Source organism: Heteronotia binoei, chromosome 21, assembly GCF_032191835.1.
Source record: "Heteronotia binoei isolate CCM8104 ecotype False Entrance Well chromosome 21, APGP_CSIRO_Hbin_v1, whole genome shotgun sequence".
Classification (NCBI taxonomy): domain Eukaryota; kingdom Metazoa; phylum Chordata; class Lepidosauria; order Squamata; family Gekkonidae; genus Heteronotia; species Heteronotia binoei.
The window spans coordinates 79,368,474-79,384,987 of NC_083243.1; the positions used below are offsets into that span (position 1 = coordinate 79,368,474).

Genomic DNA, 16,514 nt, shown 5'->3' on the forward strand with positions numbered 1-16,514 from the left:
CTTCGGGGACGCTTTGGACAAGATCCTAGTAGAGACTAGGGATAAAAAGAAGGCCATGCCCAAATCCATTCGGAGGAATGAAAAGAGGGGCCCTCAGTCCTTTCGGACCCAACATTCCTTGGCCAGATATCGTTCTGAATCAAAGAAGTTTAATTGGGAAACACCAAAGAATTCCTTCAAAAGAGGCTCATTCGGCTCCAAATTCAATCGTAATAACTTCTCCAAAATGGACAAGCCTGACAGAGAGGGCAAGTCCAAGCAGGCATGACTACGGTCACGTACCGGTGGGAGCTCGACTACTCCACTTTGCAGAAGCCTGGGAGGCCTCTCAGGCAGACCAATGGTCTTTAGAAATTGTAAAAGAGGGGTATTCAATAGAGTTTCACCGCATTCCACCAGACAGATTTGTCAGATCACCTTCCCCCAAGCAGAAGCACAAACGTCTCATCACCTCAAAAGCAATTCAGCATCTTATCGACATTCGAGCAGTCGAACTAGTCCCAGGGTTGGAGAAGGGGAAAGGCGTATACTCCATCCTTTTCACCATACCCAAGAAGAATGGCGACTGGAGGGCCATCTTGGATCTCAAGTTTCTAAATCGCTATGTCAAAGTACGTCACTTCAGAATGGAAACCTTGAGATTCATTATGGACTCTCTATTGTCAGGGGAGTACCTCACTTCCATAGACCTGACCGAAGCTTATCTCCACATCCCTATCCACCCTTCTCATCGTCGTTTTCTAAGGTTCGTGGTACTGAATCAGCACTTCCAATACAGGGCCTTACCCTTTGGCCTGTCAACAGCGCCCAGAGTTTTTTCCAAAATGTTAATTCACCCAATAGCCCAGCTGAGGAAGCAGGGTATTCACATTCACCCCTATCTGGACGACCTCTTGGTCAGATCCAACAGCAAGGAGAAATCCCTTCGGGGGACAACTCTGGCCATTCAGTGTCTTCAGTCTCACGGATTCCTGGTGAACAAAGAAAAGAGTTCACTTCAGCCGAGTCAGAGGTTGGAGCACCTAGGCGCAATGATCGACTCCACTTGCAATTCGCTATTTCTACCTCTGTCCAAGGCCAGGGCCATCAAGGATTTGGCTTCCAGGGTCATCCAGAGCAAATCATCACCTCTGATGTTGCTTGCCAAACTAATGGGACTTTTGATATCGACCATAGACATGATTCAATGGGCCAGATTCCATTCCAGGCCTCTTCAACTGTTCCTACGACCATTTCAACTTCAGATAATGGAGAGAAAGGCCATAAATCTGATAATTCCGTTGTCAGTCAAGAGGAGTTTGCGATGGTGGACGGACTTGTCTCATCTTCGCCAGGGCAAGTTGTTCCATCCTCCCTCATACCTGGAGGTATTCACAGATGCCAGCCTGGGGGGCTGGGGAGCTTCTCTTCAGGACAAGCCAGTCCAAGGCAGGTGGTCTCAGTCCGAGAGTCTGCTTCCCATCAACCTGCTAGAAATCAGAGCCATACGTCTAGCCCTGGTTGCATTCAGGACCCAATTGTTCCAGAAGCATGTGCTTGTCAGAACGGACAATATCACAGCCAAGGCGTATCTGAACAACCAGGGGGGCTCCAGGTCTTCTCAGTTGCACCGGGAAGCATCAAGAATTCTGACATGGGCAGAAAAACATCTGGCCTCTCTAAGGGCGGAACACATCAGAGGCCAGGACAACATACAGGCAGATTGGTTAAGCAGACAGGAAATCTGCGAGGGCGAGTGGGCCCTCAGCTCAGACATATTCGACCTCATATGCCAGCGTTGGGGTCTACCAGAGGTGGATCTTTTCGCTTCAAACACAAATTCGCAACTACCAAGGTACTTCACAAGGTTCTCCCATCCAGAAGCCGAACAGACAGATGCCTTGACAGCCATATGGCCTCCAGGTCTCTTGTATGCGTTTCCTCCGGTCCCTCTAGTTTCTCGAGTACTGCGGAGGGTGAGAGCTCTACAGGCGGAAATCATCATGGTAGCTCCCTATTGGCCACGACGTCCGTGGTTCTCAATGTTGACAGAGCTATCAATAGACCTTCCAATGTCACTTCCAGTTCCTCCCGACATGCTTCATCAGGGTCCGGTGTGGCACCCCGACCCGGGGTGGTTTCATCTGACCGCGTGGAGATTGAGCGGGAGACATTCAGAAATCTAGGTTACTCTCCGGAGGTGACGGACACTATGCTAGCATCAAGAAGGCCCTCCACAGTTCGCATATACAACACCACCTGGAAGGCCTTTGTCCGATGGTGTCGTAGGAAAAAGGTTCCTTCGCTTTCCCCTTCCATTGCGGAGATACTAGCGTTTTTACAGGAGGGCCTGGAGTCCAGGTTAAAACCAGCTACGCTGAGAAGGCAGATAGCTGCCCTGTCCACTGTCTTACCGGTCGTTGGAGGGTATAGGCTATCTCAACATCCACACATCCAATTATTTTTGCAGGGGGCAAAATCGAAATCTCCTCCGACAGTCCATCGCTTTCCGTCTTGGCGGCTCCATACCGTTTTATCAGCGCTTACCAAGAAGCCATTTGAGCCCCTTCGAGAGGTGGACTTAAAATGGGTGCGAATGAAAACTCTCTTCTTAGTAGCCATCACGTCTGCACGTCGAGTCTCGGAACTGGGGGCCTTATCAGTGAAGGCGGGTCTTTGCGTGTTCCACAAAGAAAAGGTGGTTCTGCGCACGGATCCCTCCTTCATTCCTAAGGCTGCTTCTAGGTTCCACCGCTCACAAGAAATCTACTTACCCACCTTTTGTCCAGAACCCAAACACCCAAAGGAGGTAGTCTGGCATACGTTAGATGTGCGCAGGGCCTTGAAGATTTTCATTCTACGATCTGAGTCAATTAGAAAAACTGAATCCATGTTCATCAACATCTCTCCTCCAAGAGTGGGAGACAAGATGTCTAATTCATCCATCAGTGCAGTGCTGAAGGCCTGTATCAGCGAAGCATATAGGGCATCAGGGTTACAGGTACCTGGAGGAATCACGGCACATTCTCTTAGGAGTGCCTCCACAAACGCGGCACTGCTGAATAGGGCTTCAGTCGAAGAGGTGTGTAGAGCTGCTACTTGGTCCTCTCCGTCTACATTCATAAGACATTATAAGATCCATTCCATGGCATCAGCAGATGCAGCATTTGGGAGAAAGGTATTACTGCATGTTCTGGGGGAGGTCAGCGATGAAGACCCACCCGATTAAAGGGGACTGCTCTGATAGGTCCCACAGAGATGTCCGACAACCTCTGAGGGAGAACGGCCCATTGGACTTACCGTGAGGGGTCCTTCTCCTCAGAGGTTCGGAGGACATCTCGCCACTCCCAGATTCATTTTATCGCTTAGGTTTCTTTCTATAGCCTATCTCCCTTGTACTGTGTTACTTTCAGTATTATCGGAGTTCAAGTTTACAGTTTACATGTTAAAACGAGTTGTTAGTTGTGTTTATAGTCCTTCTAGTTAGAGGGAAGACGACACTGCTTTCGGAGTCCCACAACTGAGGGCGGGGTTATTCCGAAGGCGCCAACAGGAAGTTGAAAAAAGTGTTCCTGCCTCCCTGAAGGAATAGTAGGAATAACCCACAGAGATGTCCTCCGAACCTCTGAGGAGAAGGACCCCTCACGGTAAGTCCAATGGGCCGTTTCATGGTGCTGCCAGGCAATCTCTCATTCAGGTATTATTCAGGAGCAAAGTTTTGTCACTGCAAAAAAACACATCTGTCACAACTCCTGAAACTTATAGTTGTTGATACAATATATGTGGTCCATTTTTTCTTTAATGGTACAGGGAAGGGTTCTCTGAGGATCACCCTTTGACCCTGCTAAAATTGTATGGTTATTGCAGGTCTGTACTATCATTATACTTCAGTGCTGTACCACGCTAAGGTTCGGTTTAGATATATGCTGTTATGTGAGCAAACTGTTCACTAACACTGTTCATAGCATTAAGAATATCGTAATATTTCTGGAAAAAGTGTACTTATGTAGGAGATGCTTTGTATGTACATGTGGGACTTTTAAAAACAACTATTTGGCTGATGGTTGTGTTGCTTGTTGCCTTTGCCAAGCTGTATACAGTGCAAAGAGGCATTAACTTGAATGAATTGCTTGTTGACTTCTGGCTTGCAATAACTTGCTGATTACAGACATAGGAATGTTGTGAGGAATGTTGCACAGGGCACAACCCTTTTTCCTTCCGTGGAAGTTAACACAGTATGATTGGCAACATCTAAACTGTTTACCTGTTGCAGCTTTGTTTAGAGTAGTTGTCCTGCTTCATGTTTCTGTACATTGCTTATGGCAATGGAAAAGGTGCTATAGTTGTAGAAGAACTGTGATGCAAGTGTGACCAAATCACATTTCTCAAGGAAAGGTCACAGCTAGTGAACTAGCAGAAGCTGGGCAAAGGCCCTGTTGTCTGGGTTATTACAGTTTTCTGACCCTCATCTACTCTGTTTACTGCCTATGGACAACTATTCATAGTTAGAAATGAAAAACATGCAGAAATTTTGAAGTTTTTTTTAAGGATAAAAGTTTTTTTAATAGAAAACAAATGGAAGTTTGGAGGAGAAATATATGCAGTAACTGTCCTATCAAACATCTTTTACTGATTTCACAAAAAAAGTTTCATTTATATCCTGTGTGTTAAGTGCCGTCAAGTTGCTTCCAACTTACGACAACCCTCTGAATTACTCACCTCCAAAACATCTAGTTGTTAACTGCCTTGCTCAGGTCTTGCAAACTGAGGGCATGGGCTTTCCTGATTGATTCAGTCCATCTCAGGTGGGGTATTCTTTTTTCCTGCTGCCTAGAATTGTCTTTCATTAGTATTGCCTTTTCCAGAGACTCTTCTCTTCTGATAATGTGACCAAACTATGATAGCCTCAGTTTAGTCATTTTGGCTTCTAGAGAGAGCTCAAGCTTGATTTGAGCTAGAATTCACTTATTTGTCTTTTTTTTTTTAGCAATCCATGGTATCTGTAAAACTCTCATCCAACACCACATATCAAAGAAATCAACTTTCTTCCTGTCTGCTTTCTTCATTGTCTAATTTTCATAACCACATATAATAACAGGGAATACTGTGGTATGGATTATCTTGATCTTGGTCACCAGTAACACATCCTTATGCTTAAGAATATTTTCTGGCTCCTTCATGGCTGCCATTCCTAGTCTCAGTTTCCTTCTGATTTCTTGTACTTTTTATTTTTTACCTTCTTATATAAAATTGCACTATTTGACATATGTATGGAATTTAAAAGTATAAATGTCTTCATTGCCTGAGAGCTGATGTGGTGCTGCAGCTTGAGTTGTCAAACTAGGATCTTGGGAGATCTAAATTAAAATCCCTCTCTGTTTTAGCCTTCCACATAATACTGAGCCTAACCTGTTCTCAGCCTAACCTGTTTCACAAGGTTGTTATGTGGGTAAAATGGAGGAGAGGAGACTAAGGATAGCTGATTTGGGTCACCATTGGGGAGAAAGGATGGGTATAAATAACAGAAATAAACAAGTATGCTTTTCTGTAAAACAAATTGAAAGTATGCCCAATTCTTGAGAGAGTGTTGTAAACTGCTGTACCATTTATTGCTACCATATGCATACATCTACTTTTTTGCTGTCTGAGAGATGGGGAACGGGAGTTGAAGATGGAAAACAAATTTTCTAATAAACAAAGTATATTATTTGGCCAGAAGCAGTTTCATACATCCTGCCAGCGTATTTGGACTGTTAAAATTTAAATTTTACACAGTTATTTGTATGTCTTCAAATTTATATTCTGCCCTCCCCACAAGCTAGCTCAGGGTGGATCATGACATAAAAATAGAAACATGTAAAAGTCAATATAAATAATGAATTAAAATAAATAAAATTGTATAAAATTGTTAAAATACAGGGTTTCCAGCTAGAATCATTGGTCTCCAACCTTCAACTGGGCTACATAAGATGGTATTTCAATATGACGGTACACTAAGATGGTATTTCAGCAGTGTCAGTGGGGGGGGGGGGGTGGCGGTAGGCCTTCCTGGACGCCCAGTTGTCTCAACACAAAGTCTGGCTGAACAGCTCCATTTTACAAGCCCTGCAGAACGATAGTAAATCCCACAGGGCCCTGATCTCTGCTGGGAATATGTTCCACCAGGTTGGGGCCAAGGCTGAAAAAGCCCTGGCCCTGATTGAGGCTAAGTGGACATCCTTTGGGCTGGGGACATCCAAAAGATCTTGTTCCAAGAGTGCAAGGCCCTTTGGACCACATATGGGGAGAGGCTACCCCTCTGGTATGTTGGTTCCAGGGCACACAAGGCTTTGAAGGCTAATACGATACCTTGAAATGGATCTGGAACTCAACCAGTAGTCAGTGCAGTTGGTAGAGTGTCAGCTAAATGTGTGCCCACATGGGCAATGTCATCAACAGGCATACCACTGCATTTTGCACCAGCTGGAGTTTCCGGATCAGCTGCAAGGGCAAGCCCATGTAGAGCGAGTTACAGTAGTTAAGTCTGGGCATGACCATTGCATGGGTCACTGTAGCCAAGTCCTGAGAGGAGAGGTAGGTGGCAGTTGTTTAAGCTGCTGAAGGTGGTAAAAGGCAGATTTGGCCACCGTGATGATCTGGGCCTCCATAGAAAGCGAGGCACCCAGGGCAATCCCCAGGCTTCTCACCTTCGGGGGAGGCACAAGCACTGCACCATCCAGGGTTGTCGGAGTCCAGCCCCAACAATATAATGGTGTGAAGAAGAAAGGTAGACAGGAGACAGATTTAAAGATTGCAAAGCATGCTCGAGTACAGCTGCACAGGGAATGATTGATCCCTCAGCCTCTCCAGCACCTCCTTTTATTTCCTCATACACGTCATACCCCTTAACCAATAAGGCATCAAGTACAATCTGCTCAACAACAAGGAGCACATGCATTCTGTACTTCTAGTTACATAGTATCCAATTATGCCAACTGCCAAACCTTACACATAACTTCCCACATCTCCTCCCTTTATATTTATTTTTTGTTGACAAACTTTGCCAATTATATATATTCAAAAAAAAAGACTTCTGGAAAGGCGGCTTATGGCCAACCCATCTACTGTATTCTTTTGTGGGAAAGGCCTGATACTGTAATTAAAAGGCTCGCTTACGAGCCACCAAGGCCACGGAAGGAGGTTTAAATCCACAAGACTAAAAAACAAAACAATGAAAAAATATGTTGAATAAAACAACATCATACTATTAATATGAACAAACCTAACATTAAAATTGTACAATATTACTGCAACCATCCCACATCTGGGAGCCATTTCTACAGTACAGACCACCAACTGTCAACAGGTAGGGAGTCTGTACCAAAAGGAGCATTATGAGTAGATTCTTCCATATGATGGATGGTTGTTGTTATCTTCCCAGTAACCTAAGTCTGCTCTAAATCCAAATCTAAATCCTTCAATAAGATTCACGATGTAGGAAGTCCACGCCATGGCCGAATACAACGAGCTGGGACCCACAAAGGTCCTTTTTCTTGGTTTAGAAGCATTTGCGGTGGACAATGGAAGGTCCGGATTCATCGTACTCTTGCCTGCTGATCCACATCTGCTGGAAGGTGGACAGGGAGGTGAGGATGGAGCCTCCGATCCAGACAGAGTATTTGCACTCTGGGGGAGCAATGATCTTGATTTTCATTGTACTGGGTGCCAGGGCTGTGATTTCCTTCTGCATTCTGTCAGCAATACCAGGGTACATTGTGGTACCACCGGATAGGACAGTGTTGGCATACAGGTCCTTACGGATGTTGATGTCACACTTCATGATTGAATTGAAGGTGGTTTCATGGATACCGCAGGATTCCATTCCTAAGAAAGATGGCTGGAAGAGAGCTTCCGGGCACCTGAACCTCTCGTTTCCGATGGTGATCACCTGGCCATCGGGACGCTTGTAACTCTTCTCCAGGGACGAACTGGACGCGGCGGTGGTGGTGAAACTGTAGTCTCTCTCGGTCAAGATCTTCATGAGGTAGTCGGTCAAGTCGTGGCCAGCCAGGTCCAGACGGAGGATGGTGTGGGGCAAGGCGTAACCTTCATAGATGGGCACAGTATGGGTGACACCATCCCCAGAGTCCATCACAATACCAGTGGTACGGCCAGAGGCGTAGAGGGACAGCACGGCTTGGATGGCGACGTACATGGCTGGGGTGTTGAAGGTCTCATACATGATCTGTGTCATTTTTTCTCTGTTGGCTTTGGGGTTCAGGGGAGCTTCTGTTAGCAGCACAGGGTGTTCTTCGGGGGCAACTCTCAGCTCATTGTAGAAGGTGTGGTGCCAGATCTTCTCCATGTCATCCCAGTTGGTGACAATGCCGTGTTCAATCGGGTACTTCAGAGTCAGGATACCTCTTTTGTTCTGTGCCTCATCACCGACATAGCTGTCCTTCTGGCCCATTCCGACCATCTCACCCTGGTGCCTGGGGCGACCCACGATGGAGGGGAACACAGCACGGGGAGCGTCATCCCCAGCAAAACCAGCTTTGCACATTCCAGAGCCATTGTCAACGACAAGTGCGGCAATATCATCATCCATGGCGATAGTAATGTCCCCTTCTTCCAGGACTGCGGCGGAAACAGCTGCCGCAAAGGTGGCCGAGCGGTCCGGCTGTATGACGGGGGCTAAGGGAAACCCAGGATCCTCAGTGTCCGTATCATGATCATCAGATGGTTTGCGAGACGCAAAATGTCGCTCATCCGTTTTTAAAGACGGGGCATAAGGTGGCGCGGAGGCGGGCGGCAAAAGTCGCGGCAGCGAAGCCATAGGTGACGGGTGTGCCTCCATTTGCTGATTAAACAAAATATTGTTCGGTGTAAGCCCTTTCAAACATGCTCGGACCTTGGACCATGTAAACAGAACTCTGGCCGTCACCCGAGGGTGATCTTGGAAATGGCCGCCAATTTTCACCCAGTCCTTCAACTTAAGGGTTCCTCTTTCGGGGACCCATGGACATACATCATCAATAGCTTTTACTAAATCTTCAACCTCCTTCTTTGTAACAGAGTGTCCTTCTTTAGTGAGTAGAAAGAGGAGGTCTTGAGAAAAGGCTTGTTGTTCAACGGACAGTGAGGAACCCATAGTTGCCGATGTGTTCTATCTTGACCAGTCACACTCACCCGGGATCCGAAGATGTGTGGCGCGCCTGAAACCCTTGCCGGGCGTGGGTGGTGGAAGAACAGAGTCTAAAAGATTGCTCTCTTGGAAGCCTCACACGAAGCACCACTTGTCGGAGTCCAGCCCCAACAATATAATGGTGTGAAGAAGAAAGGTAGACAGGAGACAGATTTAAAGATTGCAAAGCATGCTCGAGTACAGCTGCACAGGGAATGATTGATCCCTCAGCCTCTCCAGCACCTCCTTTTATTTCCTCATACACGTCATACCCCTTAACCAATAAGGCATCAAGTACAGTCTGCTCAACAACAAGGAGCACATGCATTCTGTACTTCTAGTTACATAGTATCCAATTATACCAACTGCCAAACCTTACACATAACTTCCCACACAGGGTGGGTAGTCTGATTCTTGATCCAGCTCTCCCTCGATTCAGGTACAAGACCTCCATCTTTTCTGGATTAAGCTTCAACCAGCTCTGCTGCAGCCATCCAGCCATGGCCTTCAAAGCCCTGACCAAAGACTCTGGGGCAGAGACCAAGCAGTCACCCATCGGCAGAGCTGGGTGTCATCTGCCTACTGATGGCAACCTGGCCCAAACCTCCAGACCAACTAGGCGCATGAGCGCACATAGATGTTAAACAGCACTGGGTTGAGAATTGCCTCCGCAGTACCCTGTGAAAATCACAGGGAGAGTCTCTCCCCAAGCACCACCCTCTGTCCCCAATCACAGAGCAAGGAGGAAAATAACTGCAAGGCAGACCCCTAACCCCTATATAGGCAAGCAGGTGGACCAGCAGATCATAATTGTTGAATGCTGCTGTTAGATCTAAAAGAAACAGCAATACTGATCCACCTTGATCCAGATGTCTCCAGAGGTCATCTGTGGGAGCAACTAGGCAGAAACTGTACTGGAATGGGTCCAGGATAGATGTTGGTTTCTTCAAGAGCAGCCAAACCACTGCCTCCTTTAACCCCACTTGGAAGCTTCCCTGAAGAAAGGGACAAGTTGATAATCTCACCAGGGGGACTCGAATACCATCCCCACAGGCTTTAACCAGCCAGGTATCCTGTTCTCCAGAATTCTTGTGCCAGAGAGGTGCCAGAAGATTGGAGGTGGGCGAATGTTGTCCCCATCTTCAAAAAGGGGGGAAAAGATGATCTGGGTAACTACCGACCCATCAACTTGACATCTATACCTGGAAAAGTTTTAGAACAAATAATCAAACAGTCAGTCCTGGAACATTTTAAGAAGGATATAGACAAGCTGGAATGGGTCCAGAGAAGGGCAACGAAGATGGTGAGGGGTCTGGAGACCAAGTCCTATGAAGAAAGGTTGAAGGAGTTGGGGATGTTTAGCCTGGAGAAGAGGCGACTGAGAGGTGATATGATCACCATCTTCAAGTACTTGAAGGGCTGTCATATAGAGGATGGTGTGGAATTGTTTTCTGTGGGCCCAGAAGGTAGGACCAGAACCAGCGGGTTGAAATTAAATCAAAAGAGTTTCCAGCTCAACATTAGGAAGAACTTCCTGACAGTCAGAGCAATTCCTCAGTGGAACAAGCTTCCTCGAGAGGTGGTGGACTTTCCTTTCTTGTAGGTTTTTAAACAGAGGCTGGATGGCCATCTAACAGTAATGAAGATCCTGTGAATTTAGGGGGAGGTGTTTGTGAGTTTCCTGCATTGTGCAGGGGGCTGGACTAGATGACCCTGGAAGTCCCTTCCAACTCTATGATTCTAGGTAGGGCATGACACTTGGTCTGGCCCTTGGGAATTGCTGGGCTGAGCCGAGCCACATGGCGGCCTCCCTGAGGCCTGGCTGGCCAGTGAAAATCGTGGGGCTCAGCTGGACTGTGCAGTGGCCTCCTCAGAGCCCAGCTGGCCAGCAGGGATCGCAGGACCCAGCTGCACTGTGTGGCAGCCTCCCTGGAGCTTGGCTGGCCAGCCAAGAAAAGTCATTGTCACAGTTCAGGTAAATTTTCTCCTCATATCTTTATTTCCCTTTTGCTCCATTGCTTTCCCCCATTTCTTTGTTTCCCTTAATTCCCCTCTCTTCCCCCCTTTCAATTTCTTCCCCCCATTTCTTTATTTTCCTTTATTAACCTTTCTTTTCCTTCATTTCTTTATTTCTCTTTCCATTTCTTCCCCTATTTATTTCTCTTTCTTTCCATTTCTTCTTTTCTTTCCATTTCTTCTCCCTTTCTTCTTTCCATTTCTTCTCCCTTTCTTCCCCCCATTACTTCTCTTCCTTCTCATTTCTTCCCCCACATCTTTATTTTCCTTTATTATCCTTTCTTCCCTCCTTTTCATTTCCCTTTCTTCCCCCCATTTCTTTATTTCTCTTTTTACCACCTTTCTCCCTTCCTTCCTCCCTCCCTCTGTCTCCTGAGTGGTGGGCATTGTGAAGGATTTCTGCAGGGGTTTGTGGGTGCCTTTAAAGGTTTGCTTGGAGCAGCTGCAGTTTCAGCATGAAGGGAGGGAGGGAGGGGTGGGAGCCAGCTACCACCAATTCAATTTGTACTTGATTATCCCAGATGGTGTGGCCTAATATGCTAATGAGTGTGTGGCCTAATATGCTGATATTAGGGAATATGGTCTAAAATGCTAATGAGTTCCTGCTGGACTTTTTCTACAAAAAAGCCCTGGACCTAGGCATTTGCCTTGGGCGGTGGACCAGGGTGTGTGTTCATCAAATTAGGCTCTCCCCACATGACTTCAAATAGAAAAACAATTATTTGCATTAATTTTGGCGGCCTGAATCGTTATCCCTTTATAAATCACCTTTATAAATTATTATTTATTTATTTTATATCCCGCCCTCCCCACCGAACGCAGGCTCAGGGCGGCTCACAGATCGAGGATCGACACAAGCACACTAGTGTGACCGATAAAATAAACAACAATAAAAATATAAGACATAAAAATAATTTTAAAATATTTGCATGTGCTACTATCATGATTTCAGGCAGCGATTAAATTCTGGTGGTTATCTGTACTCAGAGGCTGTATAAAATTTATATCTCCAGTACCTTGTGTTACATTTTATGACATGCATGGCCCAACCCAACAAAGTGAGATTTATGTTAGATACGGACCTCGTTAAATGAGTTTGATTCCTCTGCTTTAATCATATGTAAATATTCTCAGTTGTGAGCAATACATTCTTCTAAAACCTAAAGTATTCATTAATGAACAGTGTAGCTAAAACCTCACCAAGAAATCAAGTTGTTTGGTGTTCTGTCCTAAAGAATAGAGCTGTAGTTTTCTTTTGTTACTGCAAAGAATACACATTGAACAGTAAATACAGGTTGATAGGGTCTGAACTGACGGTAACTGACCAGGGGAGAGATCTTGGAGTCATGATAGATAACTCACTAATGTTTGCTCAGTGTGCAACTGCAATAAAAAAGCAAATGCTATGCTGGGGATTATTAGGAAAGGAATTGAAACATCATAATGCCCCTGTATGTTGCAGCCTCATCTGGAATACTGTGTATGGTTCTGGTTGCTGCACCTCAGAAAAGAAATTAGAACATTGAAAAAGGTCTGAAAAGGGCAACTAAAATGATTAAGGGTATGGAACACTTTCCCTAGGGTTGCCAGGTCCCTCCTTGCCACCACCAGTTGGGGGTACAGTGGTAGGGTTGCCAGATCAAGGCTGGGAAAATCCAGGAGATTTGCAGGAGGATTCTGGGGAAGACAGGGATCTCAATGGGATACAGTACCATAGAGTCTACTCTCCAAAGCAGGGGTGTCAAATTCATTTGTTATGAGGGCCAGATTTGACACAAATGGGACTTTATGGGGCCGAGCCATGCATGTAATAAAATGTAATGCCAGGTAGTGGAGATATAAACTTTATAAAGGATACAGGTAAACACAATTAAAGATATTATTTTTTTACTTAAAATACAAACATGCTTAAAAGTCTTATGACATTTTGTTTAAAATGGAAAGGTGGGGGAATACTGAGATTTGGCAATGCAATTTCTAAAATAAAACATGAAGAAAAGGCACTAAAATATAAAATGCTTTGAGTCTAGGGAAACATGAAATGGCTGGGCATTGCAAGCTTCTCCCTCCACCCCATCTACTCAAATTGGCAACGGCTCTCCAGTGTAACATCCCCTTTTGGCTTTGCATTCCCACTGTTATAGTACTCACAGAGCACCTGTTAATATTTACTTCCCTAAAGCCTGTAGGCTTCACTAGGCCTAGAATCTTGACAGCAGTACTGGAGATAATTTGGATTGGAAGTTTGGGTAGAGAAGACTCCCATTCAGGCCAAAGGAAGGGGAATAGATCTTCTAGGGAGAGAGGAAATGTCCTACCCAGTCAAACAGGGAGAGTTATCTCTGATGAGTACAGAGATCCGTGGTCTGGTGTGATTAGAGCTTGCCTGTAGAGACTAGGGATGGGCATGGACCAAAAGAATGGAAGTTCAGGGAAGCTCATGAATTTCACAAACCACAAACTTCCACAGAATTTCCCAGTCTATGAACCAGCTCATGAAGTCCATGATGGGCGTGACTGGAAGTGAGCTCAGAAGACATTTAAATGCCTTCTGAGCCCAATTCTGAGTTGTGCTGCCACAGCGGGGAAATAGGGGTGAGCTCAGGAGGCATCATTCACCATCCATTTCTAGTGCCATTTTCAAGGGTTTATGTTAAAGGGTGATCCTATCCCTTCCCTCAGGTTCCTGATATGAGCAAATAGCCATACTATAACTTACTGACAGGGTGGGGGCTGCCAAACTTTTTTCAGGGTGGAGAAGAAAACACATTACCAAGGCTGCTCAGTCAGTGAAGGGACAGAAAAGTAGAGGGAAAACCTTGCCTCTGAGGGAGGGAAGTGGAAGGGGCACATCATACCATCCTAAACAAATCTACTCAAAAGTATGCCCCATGTATTCAGCAGGGTTAAGTAGGAGTAAAGCCTGCAGGAACAAACTGAAAAAAATCAAGTGGGGTAGGTGGGCTTCAGACCTTTTTGAAGTTTATCCAATAGGGAGGAAATTGAAATTTGGAAGAGTGGTAAAAAAAAGTCCTACAAAACATTTTCTCTTTTCAAATGCGTGAAATACTATTAAAGACAAGGTGGGTATTGTGTGGGCATATACAGCTCTTGAAACACAAATGCACTTCTGCATCTAGAAGGATACCTAATTTTCAAGAGGGGAGCATGCAGGGTTTTCATTTGCTTTTCAATAGCTGCATGCCTTCTGTTCTCCTTTTGACCTGATGTGGTTGTCCTTTTTCACCTCTCCTTCAGGCACACTATGGCACTGGAAAGCCAGTGTGGTATAGTGGTTAGAGTGTCTAACTAGGGTTGCCAAGTCCAATTCAAGGAAATATCTGGGGACTTTGGGGGTGGAGTCAGGAGACATTGGGGGTGGAGCCATAAGCAAAGTTATGACAAGCACAATTGAATTCCAAAGGGAGTTCTGGCCATCACATTTAAAGGAACCACAAACCTTTTAAATGCCTTCCCTACATAAGAAATAATGAAGGATAGGGGCACCTTCTTTGGGAGCTCATAGAATTGGACCCCATGGTTCAATCTTTTTGAAACTTGGAGAACACTTTGAGGAGAGTCATCAGATGCTATGCTGAAAATTCGGTGCCTCTACCTCAAAAAACAGCCCCTCCAGAGCCCCAGATACCCCAGATCAATTCTTCATTATACCATATGGGAATTGATCTCCATAGGGAATAATGAAGTGCCCAGCAGACATTTCCCTCCCCACCCCTCACCCTCATTTCTGACTACTCTAAAGCAGGGCCTACTCCCACCTGGGGATTAGCAACAAAAGAAACAACTACTGTGATATGCTAACAATGTTTAATAAAACCATTTAAAAACCTTCATATCTTTTATACTTCATATTGTAACAGAAGTCCAATTCTCAGATTTCCGTATTACAAAAAAAAAAGTCCTATGAGCACCCGGATGTAGGCTCATTTCATCAGTGGACTTCCTCAGGAGTAATCCTTCCCATGTTTCTTCCAGGGTTACCAGTCTCTAGTACCGACTCAACGTTAAAGTACTTCTGCAACATCTTCTCTCTCATTCACTCAATGACACTTAAGTGCATATATTTGTTTATTTTAATTTAAGCAGGTCAGTCCTATGCCTCTTCTGAATGCAAAACCTCTTAGAATTCTAAGATTTTTGCATTCAGGAGAGGCATAGTACTGACCAGCTTAAAATCATACATTTAAGTGACTTTGAGCTTAATTGCTGTCAAAAGAATGGCTTGCTTGAAATTAAAATTAAAAATGAACAATTAATTATAAAGAGTATAAGAGCAACTGGCCATCTAAAGAACAGCTTGCTTTTAGTAATATATTGTAGAGAGCTATAAACCAGCAAACTCCAGAAGTCTTGTGCATCTGGTTAAAAGAATAAGTTTGACTGGCTCAAGCTCCTAAAACAAATATATGCACATGTGTCATTGAGTGAATGAGAGAGATGTTGCAAAAGTACTTTAACATTGGGTTGGTACTAGAGGCTGGTAACCCTGGAAGAAACATAGGAAGGATTACTCCTCAGGAAGTCCATTGATGAAATGAGCCTACATTCAGGTGCCCAAAGGACTTTTTTTGTAATATGTGAATTTGAGAATTGGACTTCTGTTACAATATGAAGTATAAAAAGATATGAAGGATTTAAATGGTTTTATTAAACATTGTTAGTCAGCATATCACAGTAGTTGTTTCTTTTGTTGCTTGTCTCATTAACTGTGATTCCCTTTTTTGTTTATTATCCCACCTGAGAATTGGCATATCTACTCACGAATTGCTGAACTTCCAACTTCTTCAAAGTAACACAGAGCAACCAAAGGTTCAAGTTTATCTTTCCTATGTAAATGACCTCTGAAAAGATTGTGCAACCAACGGAGGATCTGACCTGCTTTCACAGCCACTGGGAGCAGCCATGTTGTTCTGCCTGCTCCCCCGCCCCCATTCAGCCTTAAAGACACAGACACACCATCCCAAGAGAAAGCCTTTCCAAGTAGAGTCTGAAACCTCCGGAGGTGGAAAGGCACATGGTGGCTGTGGGGGCAGGGCTTCCCCCCCACCGGCCAGCTGACTGGAAGCGGGAAGGAGCCTGGGAAAGCAGAAGAACCCCACTGGGACCTGGGGATTGGCAAGCCTATGTCTGACTAGGATGTTGGAGACCCAGGCTTGAATCCCTACTCTGCCATGGAAGCTCGCCTTGAGCCAGTCACAGTCTGTCAGCCTAACCTACCTCACAGGGTTGTTGTGAGGATAAAGAAGAGAATGGTGTAAGCTGTTTGGGTCCTAATTGGGGACAAAGGTGGGGGTGTATATAAAATAAGTCCACAAACTGGGTAGAAAGTAGTTTA

The 16,514-nt window shown here is 45.1% G+C and overlaps 2 protein-coding genes across 2 annotated transcripts in view; one reads left to right on the plus strand and one right to left on the minus strand.

The window, feature by feature from the left end:
- Positions 1-16,514, plus strand: part of CHP1 (calcineurin like EF-hand protein 1) — a 50,897-nt gene that overhangs the window by 8,353 nt on the left and 26,030 nt on the right. The window lies entirely within an intron of this gene.
- On the minus strand, positions 7,516-8,571 carry LOC132588861 (actin, cytoplasmic 1-like). The gene has a single exon (XM_060261324.1). The coding sequence runs from the start codon at positions 8,564-8,566 to the stop codon at positions 7,517-7,519; it is 1,050 nt and encodes a 349-aa protein (XP_060117307.1). The 5' UTR covers positions 8,567-8,571; the 3' UTR covers position 7,516.

Excerpts from the sequence above, each read along its gene's own strand:
- LOC132588861 (XM_060261324.1), bottom strand. The coding sequence starts at position 8,566 with ATGGATGATGATATTGCCGCACTTGTCGTTGACAATGGCTCTGGAATG.